Here is a 17,230-nt window from a genome sequence, read left to right on the forward strand (position 1 = left end):
ATTTCTAGGATAAATCATATGTCTCTATTTTAAAAAAATAACTACTTCACTTAATTTGTGAGTTTATAAAACATATTTTATTTCTCACTTAATTTGTGAGTTTATAAAACATTTTATTTCTACAAATACAAAACATTCTATTTATGTGTGACATGAATATATATACAAGTTTTTCCTTGTTCTGTCCTTATTGGGATTTTATTTGTAGATTATAATCTTATATAATGAACTGGGGGGCGCACTTCTCTTTTTCTAATTTCTGAAAATTTTCATTTATGGTAGAAATTATTTATTCTTTGAAGTGTTCATAAGATGTGCCTAAAAAATCTCCAGGCCTCATGTCATTCAAAAAGTGTCATTCTGGCTGCTATTTCTTTCATGGTTATTCATCTATTTTGTTTTCTACTTTTTTTTTTTTTTTTTTGAGAGTCTACTTTGGTAATTAAATTTTTCTACATAATTCTAATTTTGTTAGGCTTCAGAATTTATTAGAAGTTGTTCTTAATCATTTCAAGTATCTCTAATTATTTCAATTTTTACTGTTAATATTGTTTGCTGGTATCTCTTCATTTTCCTTGCACAGGCTCTGGATTTCTTTTTATAACATTTCCTTTTCAAAGAAACAACTTTTGGTTTTGCTGATATGTTTTATGGTTTGTTTTATTTCACTAAGTTTTGCTATTATTATTACTTCCATTTTCTTGAGGTCTAGTTTGTACTTTTTCTAACTTCTTGAGTTGAATGCTCAATTTGTCACTCTTTCTTGACATTTTTTCCATCAATGCATAGGAAACTGTAACTGTCCCTTTACATCTCCCTTTATTTGTAACCCACACTTCTGACATATAATTCTTCCTGTAATTACAATTTTGATATACATTTATTACAAGTTTGGAATTTCCATTACGATTTCTTCTTTAACTCCTGGGAAATGCACTTTTATGTTTTCATATATTTGTCTCTTTTTAAGCTATCCTTTTTGCAGCTCAAATTTTATAATCTGATTTGATTACAGAGAAATGTGTCCAGAGAATGTGTTCTTCATCTGTAACCTTTGAAATTTCTTGAGAATTTCTTTGTGACCTAGTACATGGTCAAACTTTGTGAATATTCCACATATACACAAAAAGAAATAAATTGCTCCTATCTGTTCTGTACTACATCAAGCTTATTACTTTCATTGTTCAAATCTTCCAATACTTAACTAATCTTTAGTCTGCCTGATCTATTGGTTATTTATGGAAGCAGTTAAAAATATACCACTGTAATTGTGGGCCAACTTCTCATAATTTTATTTTTGTTTAATATATTTGAGGACATATTGTTAAGAATATGTAAGTTCTTGATACCTTCTTGGTGGTTCATTCCTTTATTATCTAGTGTTCCTTGTCCTATTTACGCTTTTTCCCTTAAATTCTATTTTATTTGTTATTTATATAGCTTTCTTTTTGTTGGTATTAGCCTAGTATGTTTCTTTCCATCCTAATATTTTGATCCTTTTGAAAAGTTTTGTTTTAGGTATATATCCCTTGTGGATATAAACTGCTCCATCTTCCATTTAGTAAATTTTTCTTGTGTTCTTTTCCACATAAGTTTTAAGCTTCTTACGTCTGCTTTCTTCCTTCTTAATGATCATGGAATTACAGAACTTAGCTAAGCAATGCAAGTGAACTAGGAAAGGATAATTCTAAGATGCAAACCTCATTAAAAGGAAACTGGTGCCCCCAGAAGACAAACATACCAATGGCAATTTGGTGCATGGGAAGCTCAGAGTATCTGTAAATATGAATTTGTTTTGCTCTTGAGCCCCCGGTGAGGTAAAGTAACCTCGAGTTAGTTCAGAATGTTTTCACTCCTTAAAAGTGCTTTTATATGACCTCTACTTAGCCTAATAATTTAATAATCTTTCCTGTTGACTAAGCGTTAGGCTTACTTTTTTTTATTTTTGTGTGAAAACCCATTTAAACTGTGTATCAGGGAGTGGGCAATAGGGTAATCTTTCTGTAGCATGACTGCAGGAGTTGCATATTTCTCAGAAAAGAAATGAGTCTATGGGGGCCGGGCGCGGTGGCTCAAGCCTGTAATCCCAGCACTTTGGGAGGCCAAGGCGGGTGGATCACGAGGTCAAGAGATCGAGACCATCCTGGTCAACATGATGAAACCCCGTCTCTACTAAAAATACAAAAAATTAGCTGGGCATGGTGGCTTGTGCCTGTAATCCCAGCTACTCAGGAGGTTGAGGCAGGAGAATTGCCTGAACCCAGGAGGCGGAGGTTGCGGTGAGCCGAGATCGCGCCATTATTGCACTCCAGCCTGGGTAACAAGAGTGAAACTCCGTCTCAAAAAAAAAAAAAAAAAAAGAGTCTATGAAAGGAATACAGCCTGGACAGTTTCTACAGTATATAACTCTGAACAGATTGTGTGTCTTGAGAGATTTCTAGAGAAGTACTAAATCTCTCATGTACTTGATTTTTTTTTTTTTTTAGAAAGAGTCTTGCTCTGTAGCCCAGGCTGGAGTGCAGTGGCACAATCTTGACTCACTACAACCTTTGCCTCCCGGGTTCAAGCAATTCCCCCGCCTCAGCCTCCTGAGTAGATAGGACTACAGGTGTGTACCACCACGTCCGGCTAAATTTTGTATTTTTAGTAGAGATGGGTTTCACTGTGTTGGCCAGGCTGGTCTCAAACTCCTGGCCTCAAGTGATCTACCCACCTCCACTTCTCTAAGTGCTGGGATTATCGGTGTGAGCCACCACACCCGGTCTCACATACTAGATTTCCTTTTTAAATTGTTGAAAGGCACCACTAAGTGCTTACATAATCCTAGACAAGGTGTTAAAATCTGCCCAGACAATTAAGAAATCAAGCCTAAACTCCAAATGTTTTGAATATACCAGTTTTCTCTCCAGATGAGTAAAAAATAATACAGGCTCCACAGTTATGTTTACAAAAGAAAGCCACAATTTAAACTTTTTTTTTTTTGAGGCGGAGTTTCACTGTTGTTACCCAGGCTGGAGTGCTATGGCGCGATCTTGGCTCACCACAGCCTTCGCCTCCTGGGTTCAGGCAATTCTCCTGCCTCACCCTCCTGAGTAGCTGGGACTACAGGCACGCACCACCATGCTCAGCTAATTTTTTGTATTTTTAGTAGAGATGGGGTTTCACCACATTGACCAGGATGGTCTCCATCTGTTGACCTCGTGATCCACCCGCCTCGGCCTCCCAAAGTACAGGGATTACAGGCGTGAGCCACTGCACCCGGCCCACAATTTAAACTTTTAATTTTCACAAATGTGCTAGATATTATATTAGGGTCTAGAGGACTGAACTATAAAACAGTTTTCTACACAGAATAGTACCTTCCATATAGCTTATTCAATTGAAATAGAAAACATTTGGTTTCTGAGAAAAAGAATGTATAAACAATTGTATAAAAACAACTAAATTATAACTTTAAATAGCATTCCTATTTTCTTTCTTTTTTTGAGATGGAATCTCACTCTATCACCCAGGCTGGAGAGCAGTGACGTGATTTTGGCTCACTGCAACCTCTGCCTCCCAGATTCAAGCAATTCCCCTGCCTGAGCCTCCCGAGTAGCTAGGATTACAGGCGCGTACCACCAAGCCTGGCTAATTTTTGTATTGTGTAGAGATGGAGTTTCACCATGTTGGCCAGGCTGGTCTCTAACTCCTGAACTCAAGTGATCTGCCCACCTCAGCCTCCCAAAGTGCTGGGATTACATGCGTGAACCACCATGCCCAGTCCTACTTTCGAATAATTCTTTCAAAAAAAATTTCTTAAAAAAATGAAAAATTTTAGTTTAAAGGCCTCTCAGTGTCCCTGCTAAGTTACAAGAGAAAGGAGCTGCCCATTGAAGGCAGGAGCTATCAAGTTTCCACCCCTTTCTTTAGTAAAACAATAGCCTAAAAATACAGTCTCAAAAAGTTTTACGAAACTTTGTGTACTAATACAGTAATGCATCGCTTACCTACAGGGTACATTCTAGGAAAGGTGTCATTAGGCAATTTCCCCATTGTGTGAACATCATAGAGTGTACTTAACAGTAGTATTGCCTACTATACACTTAGGCTATATGCTACAGCCTATGGTTCCTAGGTTACGAACCTGTAGAGCATGTTACTGTGCTAAACACGATAGTCAACTGTAACACAATGGTTAAGGATTTGTGTATCTAATCATAGAAAAGGCACAGCAAAAATACAGCATTATAGTCTATAATCTTACAGAACCACTGTTGTACATGGGGCCCACTGTTGACCAATTACATGGTAATTATGCGGTGCCATTATGGAGTACATGACTATACTATGAAGTAGACTTCGAAAGCTATAGTGTTCCTCAGTAAAATAAATATCAAAATTTTACTTTTAATTTCATTTTCCTTAATACTCATACTCAATGTAAAACAAACTCTTTAATGTTTTACATTAGTACTGTTTGAAAGTTTTCAGTTTAAAAGATGATTTTATGATTTTCCTTTGATTAAACAAGGCAAAAAAAAAAGATACAAATATGGAATTTTAGTAAACATAGACGTTTCTGCCTTTAAAAAGCTAAATCAAATGAAACTTCCTAATTAACACAGGTTATTTTGTTGTTACCTGTATTATTAATACTTAGGATTACTTATGCATAAACATGGGTGAACAACTAAATCATGCTGTGATTAAACAGCCAGTGTCTATATATTGGTTTTCATAAATCTCAGACAATACTGAAAATTAAATGAATCTACAGAATACTCTTATGCTATTTGGTAAAGTTTTAATACTCTATAGGATTATACAGTATTGAAGAAATTTCTACAAAAAAATTAAAATTCAGACACAGAAAACATAAAAAGTCCCTAACACATGATTCTTGCTCTGTCACCCAGGCTGGAGAGCAGTGGTGTGTTCTTAGCTCACTGCAACCTCTGCCTCCCGGGTTCAAGCAATTCTCCTGCCTCAGCCTCCCAAGCAGCTGGGATTACAGGCACCTGCCACCATGCCCAGCTAATTTTTTGTATTTTTAGTAGAGACAGAGTTTCCCTATGTTGGCTAGGCTGGTCTCAATCTCCTGACATCAAGCGATCTGCCTGCCTTGGCCTCCCAAAGTGCTGGGACACAGGCATGAGTCACTGTGTCTGCCCTGACCCATGTTTTTAAACCTACGTATCTCTGACTATATATTAACATGTTTGCTCTTCGTAACATTCAGGATGAAATAAATCAGTTAATGTTTACATATTAAACATACCTGATACAACTGTTTTAATCTTCTGCACCCTAACTGTCTTTAGTCTTCCTAGAGGGCTGCTACTTGGCAGCATCAATCACATTAGTTTATCTTGCTTGTATAACCATCACTTGACTCACACATAGAGGTTATTCTAAAAATAACAATGACTGAGCATGCTCTAAGTTTTCTGATATGTTCAATGATATTTAAAGAGCTATTCTATTTGTCAGGACCACAGAGTTCAAAAATGTCACAACAGAGGGTAGCTCATGCCCTTCGCCCTGAGGACCATTACAACTCAATTTTACTTATATTAAAAAATGTCAATCATATGAAAAGGTTTTAGCTATAGTATTTACCTTTACAGGATGGGTGAAAGCAACCTATATGCTAAGACTGACATGACTGTCAGCAAAAGACTTCTAAAGCAGTGATACCTAACCTTTTTGGCACCAGGGACTGGCTTCATGGAAGACAATTTTTCCACAGACTTGGGGTTAGGAGGTGGAGAAAATGGTTTTGGGATGATTCAAGTGATTACATTTATTGAGCACTTCATTTCTATAATTATTATATTCTAATATATAATGAAATACATATACAACTCACCATAAGGTAGAATCAGTGGGAGCCCTGAGCTTGTTTTCCTGCAACTAGAAGGTCTGGGGGTGATGGGAGACAGTGACAGATCATCAGGCATTAGATTCTCATAAGGAGCACACAACCTAGATCCCTCACGCGCAGTTTACAATAGGGTTCATGCTCCTATGAGAATCTATTGCTGCTGCTGATCTGACAGGAGGCGGAGCTCAGGTGATAATTTGAGTGATGGAGAGAAGCTGTAAACAAAGATGAAACTTTGCTTGCTTGCCACTGCTCACCTCCTGTTGTGCAGCCCAGTTCCAGAGCTTTCTAAAAACCTCCCATACCAAAAACAACTAATGAGGTTAAAAAATTCGTAGGATAGTGGTTAGCTTGCCCACTTGATAACAGGAGGGTCTTGCTTCTGTCTTCATTCGCTCCTAACTAGGCTGCAGCGTATCGCATAAGAGACCTATCTTAGCCTTCACCACATAAAGATTCAGCCTTAGGTACCTCTCAGCATACATAGAAAGTACAAAAAATTTAAGGCAGAACCACTGTATGTATAGTTTCTTACTAAAAAATATGACAAACAGTCCTAATTTGAGGCCTCTTCACACAATGCAGAGACTTTGCAGAATTCGGAATTTTCTTTCTCCATGAACAAGAATGGTCTAATGACCACACTAGGGTCAAGAGTACATTACTGTGGTTAATCCCACCCTGTTAACTGCTAGCTACTGAGTATTCCATCTCATCATTTTGGTCATTGAGTCTCAGATGGAAAGTGAGAAGCATATTATTCTAAAGAACTGGGTAACCTTGAAGCTTTTATCTAGTTAGTGCTGTTATACTCTTTTCTGTGAGAACTTAAAAGATCCAAAAATGCATTCCTTTAACCATCATGTTTATATTCATGGTACTTAAATGTTTTGAAATGTTGTTATGCTTTTACATGCTACATAGTAAAGAGGGAGGAATCCCTACAATACCAGTGCCTTTTATTTGGTATGGTAAGTTGGACAATTAGAGGTAAAATCCTCCCTTAAAATTTCTGAGTCCCTGGACTAACCTTAAAGAACAGATACTTTTCCACTCCATTAAAAAATAATACAGGTATCTCAGCACTACATTTAGTAACTAATATCCCCAGATTGTTTTGCTGTGCTAACAACAGAACTATATTGTTGGGCACTGGTATTTACAATAACACTCTAGATAGCACAAAAATATGCCTCTTGAAAATTATAATGCCACTTTGTTTCTAGGGGAAACTTCTATCTTTAAGAAAGAAGATATAGTTGGGCGCGGTGGCTCATGCCGGTAATCCCAGCACTTTGGGAGGCTGAGGCGGGTGGATCACAAGGTCAAGAGATTGAGACCATTCTGGTCAACATGGTGAAACCCTGTCTCTACTAAAAAATACAAAAAATTAGCTGGGCATGGTGACGCGTGCCTGTAATCCCAGCTACTCAGGAGGCTGAGGCAGGAGAATTGCCTGAACCCAGGAGGCAGAGGTTGCAGTGAGCCGAGATTGCGCCATTGCACTCCAGCCTGGGTAACAAGAGCGAAACTCTGTCTCAAAAAAAAAAAAAAAAATGAGCTAGGTGTGGTGGTTCATGCCTGTAATCCCAGCACTTGGGAGGCCAAGGCAGGTGGATCGCAAGTCAGGAGTTTGAGACTAGCCTGGCCGACATGGTGAAACCCTATCTCTACTAAAAATACACCAATTAGCTGGGTATGGTGGCACATGCCTGTAATCCCAGCTACTGGGGAGGCTGAGGCAGGAGAATCGTGTGAATCCAGGAGGCAGAGGTTGCAGTGTCAATCTCTGGCATGAGCTGAGATCATGCCACTACACTCCAGCCTGGGCAACAGAGTAAGACTCCATCTTGGGGAGGGAAAAAAACAGAAAGAAAATATGATAATTTACAAAGACACCCATTTTATCTGTAGAACCTCTGCCTACCTGTAGTTGCCACATGACTGGCCTATCTCTAACTATAAAGTTTTCATCATCTGACCAGGCACGGTGGCTCATGCCTGTGAGCCATAGCCTTTGGAAGGCTGAGGCAGGCAGATCACCAGAGATTGGGAGTTTGAGACCAGCCTGGCCAACACAGCAAAAATCCACCTCTACTAAAAATACAAAAATTGGCCAGGTGTGGTGTTGGGCGCTTGTAATCCCAGCTACTTGGGAGGCAGAGGCACGAGAATCGTTTGAACCCGGGAGGCAGAAGTTGCAGTGGGTCCAAAAAAAAAAAAGTGTCTCAAAAAAAAAAAAAGTTTATATCATCCTTGCCAAGCATTATTTCCTGACTAAGGAAAAGTCTGACCAGATTCAAGTAACAAAACATAATGCTTCTGGATAATAATATTCTTATTGGATGGGGTCAAAAGCTCTGTTACAAAGATGAAAGATCTAACCTTATAATGACAAGATCACTTTTCTAAACCTGCTCACCAGTGAAGTGATAGGCTATACATTTATGCTCCAAATAATCATAGCTTTAGATTTCACTTTAGCTCGCTCTTACTGGCAAGGAATATAGCACCTATATCCCTGAAAAATCGAGACCTTTCCCATGACTTACCAATGTATATCAGAACCTGAAAGTAACATCAGGCCCAAAACTGGCATATGTTTAAGTGTGAGGGCCTTTTTGGGAATCCTAGTATTAAAAACACCATGTAAGGTATAGAGATGCCAAAGGCTTCTTTCAGTGCAGCAGTAAAGCTTATAAAATGTATATTTTTCAGAATATAGGTAATGTAAGTAGTAAACACTGAAAATTCACCAAAAAATATGAAGAATGTACAGAAGGACTGTAAATTTAAGATTAAGTTGTTGCTTAAGGGGCAACAGAGGGAAATGAAGATGCAAAACATTACATGCCTCACATTCTCTGGTATAATTCTGTGCCTTTTTCTTTTTCCTATGGTAAGTTTTAAACTTCTCAAAGCTGCTTTTACCTTTCTCAAGGTATTAATTAATGGAATTTCAGTGCTCAATCCGTAAAGTTCATGCTCTAACTGTTGGTGAAAGCAAGTTCACAAAGATTCAGAAAAGGAGAGACACTATTAGAAAGCCAAGTATGATAAAGTGAATGGAGAATGATACAAAAAGCATCAATCAAATATTCCATGGTGGAGATTTATCTGAAAATGTTTAATCCTGCTGCTTTTCATAATTAAAATATCTTTAGAAATGCCATTTGTTTGGGAGGCTAAGGCAGGAGAATAGCTTGAACCCAGGAGGCAGAGGTTGCAGTGAGCAAAGACCGTGCCGTTGCACTCCAGCCTGGGCGACAGAGTGAAACCTCATCTCAAAAAAAAAAAAGGTGTTTTGTTAAAACAAACAAACAAACAAACAAACAAAAAACAGAATCTATGAAGACATCCAGAGTTTTGAAATAGCTGTCATGTCCTGAGAAATGTGGACCTGTAACTCTTAAAAGTATACAACTCTTACTGGTTGTTTTATTTTGTAACTTTTTGCCCTGATAATATTAAACTGACACCTCTGCATTCTAAAAGGTAGACATCTTTGGGAAAGTTCTTTGTTAAGCAAGGAGAAGAGCTTTGGGATTTTCTTCTCCTCTTCCACATAAGGTAGAAGAAAACTTTTGAAATCTTTATTGAACCAAAAGGTTTCTGTTTGTTTCATTTAAATTAACAAATAGAGCTGGAGTTTTAAAAATCCAATCTGATAAAGTCTTATTATAGGTAAATTAAATCAATTTACACTTGTTATTACTGACATATTTCTCCCCTCCTTTCTGCTCCTTTTTCCTTCCCTTCCTGCCATTTGCTGAATTTATAAAGTAGTGTAAGTTCCTCCCTGCCTCCCTTTGATTTATGCTCTTAGCGAGCAAAAGTTGGCTTTCTTTTGGTTACCCTTTCAATATACATAAAAAGTCTAAAGTTATTCAGTATTCCTTTCCTACTCCTGAAGATGACAAGAACTGCCATAATTTTAAATTACTCATTAAACATCTCTGCTTTCCCCTTCCATATTATTACTGTCATTTAGTTAAGTTCCACATTAATAAAATTTTTTAATTAAAAAAATTTTAAATCATTCATGGCTTTTTTTTTGTGTTTATAGTCAATAGTAAATTTACTGTCATATTTTTCAATTTTTGTGCTCACCGTTGCCTTCTGTATCCCACTCCATTCTTATGGGTTCAATTTCCTTCTTCCTGAAGAATATCCTTGAGTAGTATTTTTCAAATGAGGGTCACTGAGTGGTAAGTTATCCTGGTCTTTAAATAAAAACGTCTTTCTTTCAATAGTCTTGAGTATATTTAACTCGGTATAAAATTCTAGATTGAATGTCATTTTTCTCTCAGCACTTTAATATTTCTCTACTGTCTTCTGGTATTAATGGTTGATAGCTGTTAGAAACCTGCTAACAGTCAAACTGCTGTTCCTTCCCAGTATATCTGTCTTTCTTTAGTGGCTTTTAGGTTTTCTCTCAATGCCCACAGTTATGGCATGACGTACTGAAGCACAGATTTATCTTTCTTTATCCTGCTTGGCAGTTGTGGCACACTTTTAAGCTGAGGATTTGAGATTTCCTTCAATTCTTTGCAATCCAGTTTCTCTACCATTCCCTCCACTTTCTTCTCTGGAAATCCTACTAGACAAATGCTGGAAATTCTCAATCTATTCACCATGGCTTTTAACTGCTCTTTCACTTAAAAAAAATTCTGTCTGTGCTGCTTGTTGGACGAAGTTCTCATCACCTTCTTCATTTCACTAGTTCTTGGTTCATCTATGTCCACTGTATAGTTTAATTCTGTGTGTTGTGTTTTGGTTTCAATGGTTTATATTTTTCATTTCCAAGATTCCCAATTAGTTGTATCAACTGTTCTATTTCATTTCTGCCTGCTTCTGTTTCATGATTTCTTGCTCCTTTTCAATGAATGTTATCTCATCAATTATCTTTTTGAGTATCCAAAACATACAGAAAGTCTTGGTCAGGCTATATATTTCATCAGGAATAAATATATGTATATCTCAATAGTTGATTTTGCTGGTGATTCTTCTTAGCATTAGATTTATGGATTTTGGAATTCTAATTTATCAGAGTTTTGAACAGGAGCCTTTTCTTTCAGGATGTTTGTTTACTTCTTTTCCCCTCCCTCTCTCTGTGTACATTCTTCCCTGTCTAGCAGTTTTGCATCTGCTTCTACCAGGGCCCCTGAGTCCAGATGTCTGGAAGAAGTCTTATGACGACCTCTTGGAGCAGCTGCTTCATAAGTATAATGAGCATATCACATATCTGGTCACTGAGCAAGCAGAGGGACACAAAACTGTCTTTGTTATCCCTAGGCCCACAACTTCCTATAAAACCATAGCCCTTGGCAGAAGACTGGCAATATTTTTTCTTAGTTTCTTTCCAAAAGTGGATAAAGTTCCACCCTAGTCCTTGGTTTCAAGAAGTGAATCTGGCTCTGGCCCCTTGTCCCACATGGTGCACATTTCATCTCTGTTACTTGTAGCCAAACTCCTGGATACCACCACCTGCCTTGGATAGAGAGTCCAGCAGGCCCAGGCTGCAGTTTTGCTCACTACTTGGCATTTCTGGTCCATGAAGATATTTATCTTGTTTCTGGAAGCCCAGCTTTGTCTCTTTTGTTTTCTTGTTTATATTTTACCCGTCATTGCTATGTGTTTGGAGCAAAGGGAGTGAGTCGAAACATAAACTCAATGTGTCATTTTGACTAGAAACTTTACATTATCTTGTAGCATTATATTTGAACAAAATTTACTTTTTAAAATGTATAAATAAGATTAACAAGAAAGTTTTAAACACCTTACTTGTACCTAAGTAATAATAAAATATTATTTTCATAAATACAAATTAAATCCTAACGATGTTTAAAATATACAGACATGAAAGTAATTAAACTGCATTTATTCCAAAGTTAGTCTACAAAACAGACTTAATGTAGAACTACTTTCACCTTTGAAATCAAATTAGTCCTGCTTGAGAAAGGAAGAAATGGGACTTTCAAACTAACATTAATCAGCTTTAACCAAGAGTACAATAAGAAACATTTCTATTCAACTTAACTTAGAAAGGCTGTCAGCTAAACAGAAATAAAACAAGACCATTTTTTATTATGCTTAGTGAAAAAGAAAAACTTCTACCTTTTCACTTGTTAAAAATTTTGCAAAATATACATGCTCTCCTCCTGTTTTCAATTCTTCCATCTTTTTTCTTGAGGCCTGTGTATCATCTAGTTTGTAACTCTTAAAAACAGCTAAAACTTCTTCAGAATACTGCAAAATAAAAATATTAGCTTTATTCAACATTGTTGCCAAAATTTGTTTCTTTTCTGCATAAAAATACCTAGAATTTACTCCCAATCATGTATGTATATTGTAAAGCATACCAACAATAAAAATTATTATAGTAAAGTGGGATTAAAAACTATTTTGTATGATATTTCACTTACTGTAAAAGTAGAAACAAATTCTCTACTCCTAAAGAAATATAATTTCTTAAAAAGTCTGTGTAAGGGGCAAACAGAGAAGGGAACACTTTAAGACTATACAGAAATTTACCACTGAAATTGTCTAACCACCTGTGGAAACTCTAAGGCATTTCTGGTGCTAAAGACTAACCAAATAAATTCCATCAAATTCTGTCCAGTTAGAATAGACAATTCCAGGTCATTTCTCACTAACCACTTAATCTGAATTTGGATGGTGCTACTCACACAAAAATTTGCATATAAAATAAAGACTAATAGAAATAACAGAACACACACCATGCTACTTTGAGAACTACCTATTTATCTTAGACTTTGATTACAACAAAAAAGGACAACTGATCTTTGAGTAGCCAAGAAAAACAAAAAATTCTTCTAAAACAGGATTGGCAAACATTTTCTGTAAAGGACCAGAGAGTATTTCAGGCTTTTTGGCCTATATAGTCTCAGTTGCAACTACTCAGCTGTGCCATTATAGTGCAAAAACAGCCACAGGTAAGTGGATGGTCATGGTAGTATTCCAATAAATCTTTGTTTACAAGCAATAGGTTGAATCTGGCCCAAGACCATGGTTTGAGAATTTTTGTTTCAACAAGATAGATAAAATAATTTTGTGCAAAGTAAAGATAGAATGTATTCTGCAAAATATCATCAATTTATATTGACAATACTCATATCGTTAAAAAGCAAGGTTGTAATGACTAACTTTTAAATATCCAATTCTTATACATTACTTCACAATAGCAGTTTAAATATTAATTTGTAATTTAGCTTGTTATGAAATTGGTATAGAAATGTAAGAGGCAGAATTATACAGCGAAAAGTATGTCAGACAAGATTAAGTTTTAGCTCTATTATTGACTATAAAATACTGGGCTTCTACTAGTCTGTCACTGGCAACTCACCTTGAGGAAAGTTTTCCATGAAATCTTCTCATAGCATTGCACAGGGTTCCTGAAGTAATCCTGAAGTGACCAGAATTTTCGATACAGGTTGTAATCAATTGGGATAGAGCTAATAAAATAAATGTTATATTAAATAAATCATTTAAATCCTTTTACAAACATCTAAATATTCTTAACTTAGCTTGTCTTTTCAGAATCTAATAACATTTATCAGAAAAGTACACATTTACAAATATATGAACTTTTACAAATCATTTTAGGGAACTCATAGACCCTAATAGACTCTCTTTATCTACACTGGTGGAACCCCTGAATTTTGGCAGGACACATGGTTATTCAGAATTAAAGATTATGCTTCCCAACCAATCTTGCTGCTAGTATGGCTGTGTGCCAATCAGTTGGGAGTAGAAGTGACATGTGCAACTTTTGGGCCATATTTTACCTCTGGCCTTTTCCTCTTCCTGCTGGTTAGAATGCAGATTGAGAATGAGCCACCTTGCACTACAGAAAAAAGGGCAAACACCAAGAGTTGACGGAACAAGAACTTAGAAGAAATCTGGGTTTAGACAATCTCACTGAGAAGCATTCCTTACCAGCCTTGGACTGCCTGCTTCTAGACTTTGATATGAGGGGAGAAAAAATAAATTTTTATGTTGTTTAAACCAATGCTAATTTGAATCTATGTTAAAAGTCACAGGTACTATATCCTAACTAATAATATATATCCTAAGAAGCACTAGTATGAGATAACCATATATGGTATATATCAAATTAGCATCACAAAAATAAGCCCTTTCTCTAGTGACTTTATTATGGCATTAGTATTTCAACAACTTTTTTTTTTTTTGAGACAGAGTTTGCTCTTGTTGCCCACGCTGGAGTGCAATGGCACAATCTCAGTTCACTGCAACCTCTGCCTCCCGGGTTCAAGCAATACTCCTGCCTCAGCCTCCCGGGTAGCTGTTACAGGCATGTGCCACCATGCCTGGCTAATTTTGTATTATTAGTAGAGATGGGGTTTCTCCATGTTGGTCAGGCTGGTCTCGAACTCCCAAACTCAGGTGATCTGCCTACCCTGGCCTCCCAAAGTGCTGGGATTACAGGCGTGAGCCACTATGCCCGGACACTATTTCAACTTCTAATCTTGGTATGTTACAAATCTACAGTGTCAATACATATTCTTTAAATTTTTAAAACAGCTAGTATCTGATAAACAGCTAGTATATGAAGCACATGAAAATCAACAGTGAAGAATCTGACAACTTTTAACTATGAAAATGTAGTTCTTGCCAAAGCTTTTATCAAGAATTAGCAGTATCTGAAAGAATCTAATGGGCATGTTTAATTTCACTCTTCCTAAACTCTTCCCTAGTAACTCTGAAACTAGGAAAACAATGATCTGTACATCAACCTCTCTCTCTAATTAAAGTAACTTCACTGATTTACATAATAAGATTACACCTCTGGGTTTTCTATGAATTGGGTTTTTTTAAAAAAAGCCACAGAAAGAACATTCCTTAAAATGTGAAAGTAAATAGAAAAAAGAAATAGCACTATATAAATTATTTATATCCATGGAAGAATATAGTTCCATACATTTGATAATATTTTTGAGGTGCATGTGTGCGTGCACACACACAATGTTACTAAGTTACATTATATAATAATAATATATAAATACCTCTTGAAATGTAGTATCAGGAAAGTTTGACTCTTAAAAATGAAGCTACCTCTAACAGAGAATGAGAAGCATGAAACCATTACATGTCCCTTTTTGTCTCAATTGCTAAGAACTTCACATCTAATTTAATGCTTGATACCAATAACAATATTATTCCAAGTTGCTAATTATCATCTCCTACCTGTAAAGGCTTTTGATCTCTTTCCTTTTATCTTTAATTGGCTTGGTGGGTATCTGAGGTGTCTTACAGAACAAACTTTAAAGTAGTGTTAATATATTACTGCTAGGCAGTTCTTATAGTTGAGGCATTAATATATTTTTTAAAATTTAAAGTCCTCTCTCCTAGATGCTGCCCCTTGCTCTTTTCCTTCACAGTTGAATAAAATTCTTCAGAATTGTCTATACTCTATGTCACCACTTCATTACCTTTCCATTCATTTTTCAACCCACTTGCAATTTGTCTTCCACCTTCACCACTCTATAGAAACTTTTGAATTTTCTGTTTATCCACACAAAGCAAATGCAACCATTTATTGTATTTGCAAATAATAACAAATCAGAGGCACAGTTACTATGTAAAATAGAACGTCTTGTAACTATTTTAACCAAAATACTCTGGAAAACTTGATGCATTTTCTAAAATGATGAGCTATTTTATAGGACATTACACATTGAAATTTCTTAACAAAAATTTTTATTGGTATATTTGAGCCAAATTGGAAACGGACTTCATATTGTAGGTATATGGGTACTGTGTTCTGCTTTGTAGATTATAGTGCCTAAGACCATCTGGTGACACAACTGTACACAAAGTAATTCCTCATATATTTTGTCCCTCCATTCAACACTAATGACTGTGACAGACAGAGGCAGCTGAGTGTTGAGTCCTATTTAAGTGATTTACAAACATAACCAATAGGGCTGAATTATCTATACAGTCTTGGGCAGAATCTAAGTAGACAAAATTGCATTGGCCAGTATCTTTTGGGCCATTTATACTTCAGGTGACTCATTATCTTATTGCCTACCAACTTTCCCCAGAGCCCTTATGTTGCTCAGACCAGACCCTGAAAGCCCACTCTATCAATGTATAATGAATAAATAGGTCTGTAAGTAAAAAATAACTATCACAATAGCTACTAGATACTGAATAGACAACATTCTAAGTGCTTTACGCTTATCACTACATACAAACAATGACAATTAAGAATGATAACTAAGTGCCTTAATAGACCATTTCTGATAATTGTCTTATTTAATCCTCTTAACTGTAGAGGGTAGGTGGCATTACTACATTTTAAAGATGTTGAAACTGTGTTGTAGGGAGGTTAAGTAATCTGCCCCAGGTCACATGACTAGGAAGATTGGAGTTAAGCCTGGAGCCACACTACTCCTAATGTTTCTTCTGGAGATGTGTTTGAATTTGAAATCTGGGATGCCAGAAATATACCTCCCTGGGCAGATACAGGAATCCTGTTTGAATCTTCTAGACAGTAATGGAAATTCTTTCAGTTACAACTAATGACTCTCATCACCTCAGACACTTTGAAGAGTGTCAGTGAAGGAAAATTTTCCTTAACACCTTCTCTTTTATCTTGCTCATTGCTTTTAAGTCAGCACTAGGAAGAAATTATGACAGGTCCTCAAACAGCCATGTTTCCTTCAACATTTCACTGTAATATTGATAAGGAAAAAAAAAATTGATTCCTGGCTGGGGCCATGGTCTATGTGGAGTTTGCATATTTTCCCCACGTCTGGGTTTTCTCTAGGTACTCCAATTCTCTCCTCCATCCCAAAGATGTGTATATGAAAATAACTGGTATGTCAAAATGGTTCCAGGATGAGTGAGTATGGGTGTGTGAGTACGTACACTGTAAGGGGATGGTGTCCTGTCATGGCTGGTTCCTGCCCTGTGCTCTGAGCTGCCATGACAGCCTCTGGCCACTTGCAACCTTAAACTGGAATAACTAGGAAAATAATTATCTTACTTGTTTTTATTAATCTTTCTCAAATACATGTATAGCTCACATTTATTTCAATGTTTAATAACAGAAGCATTTTGATCTTTATTTAAAAGTTTAGTGATGTTTCTGTGACCAGAAATAAGCCATAGGAACTTAACTTTTGTTTATTAGCCTATGGGAAAATCTGTTTCATTATACATCATTTCACTTAAAGTTACAGTTTCTAAGAACCTATCTATGCCACTGAGGACTGCTTTTGGAAAGCAAGCACAGAGCTATAGAGGAGGAGATAAGAAACAGTGTTAAGAGCAAAGGGAGAGAAAGGATTCTTAACCTGCCTATTTTATTAAAAG

At 36.5% G+C, this 17,230-nt stretch overlaps 1 protein-coding gene across 1 annotated transcript in view; it reads right to left on the bottom strand.

Moving 5' to 3' along the window:
• Nucleotides 1-17,230, bottom strand: part of THOC1 (THO complex subunit 1) — a 57,716-nt gene that overhangs the window by 19,127 nt on the left and 21,359 nt on the right. The window contains exons 10-11 of the mRNA XM_003924790.4: nt 13,233-13,341; nt 11,984-12,115 (exon numbers count right to left, since the gene is read on the bottom strand). Of these exons, the coding sequence (XP_003924839.1) occupies nt 11,984-12,115; nt 13,233-13,341 (241 nt within the window). The remainder of the gene's footprint in view (nt 1-11,983; nt 12,116-13,232; nt 13,342-17,230) is intronic.

Source organism: Saimiri boliviensis, chromosome 13 (genome assembly GCF_048565385.1).
Source record: "Saimiri boliviensis isolate mSaiBol1 chromosome 13, mSaiBol1.pri, whole genome shotgun sequence".
In the NCBI taxonomy this organism is placed as follows: domain Eukaryota; kingdom Metazoa; phylum Chordata; class Mammalia; order Primates; family Cebidae; genus Saimiri; species Saimiri boliviensis.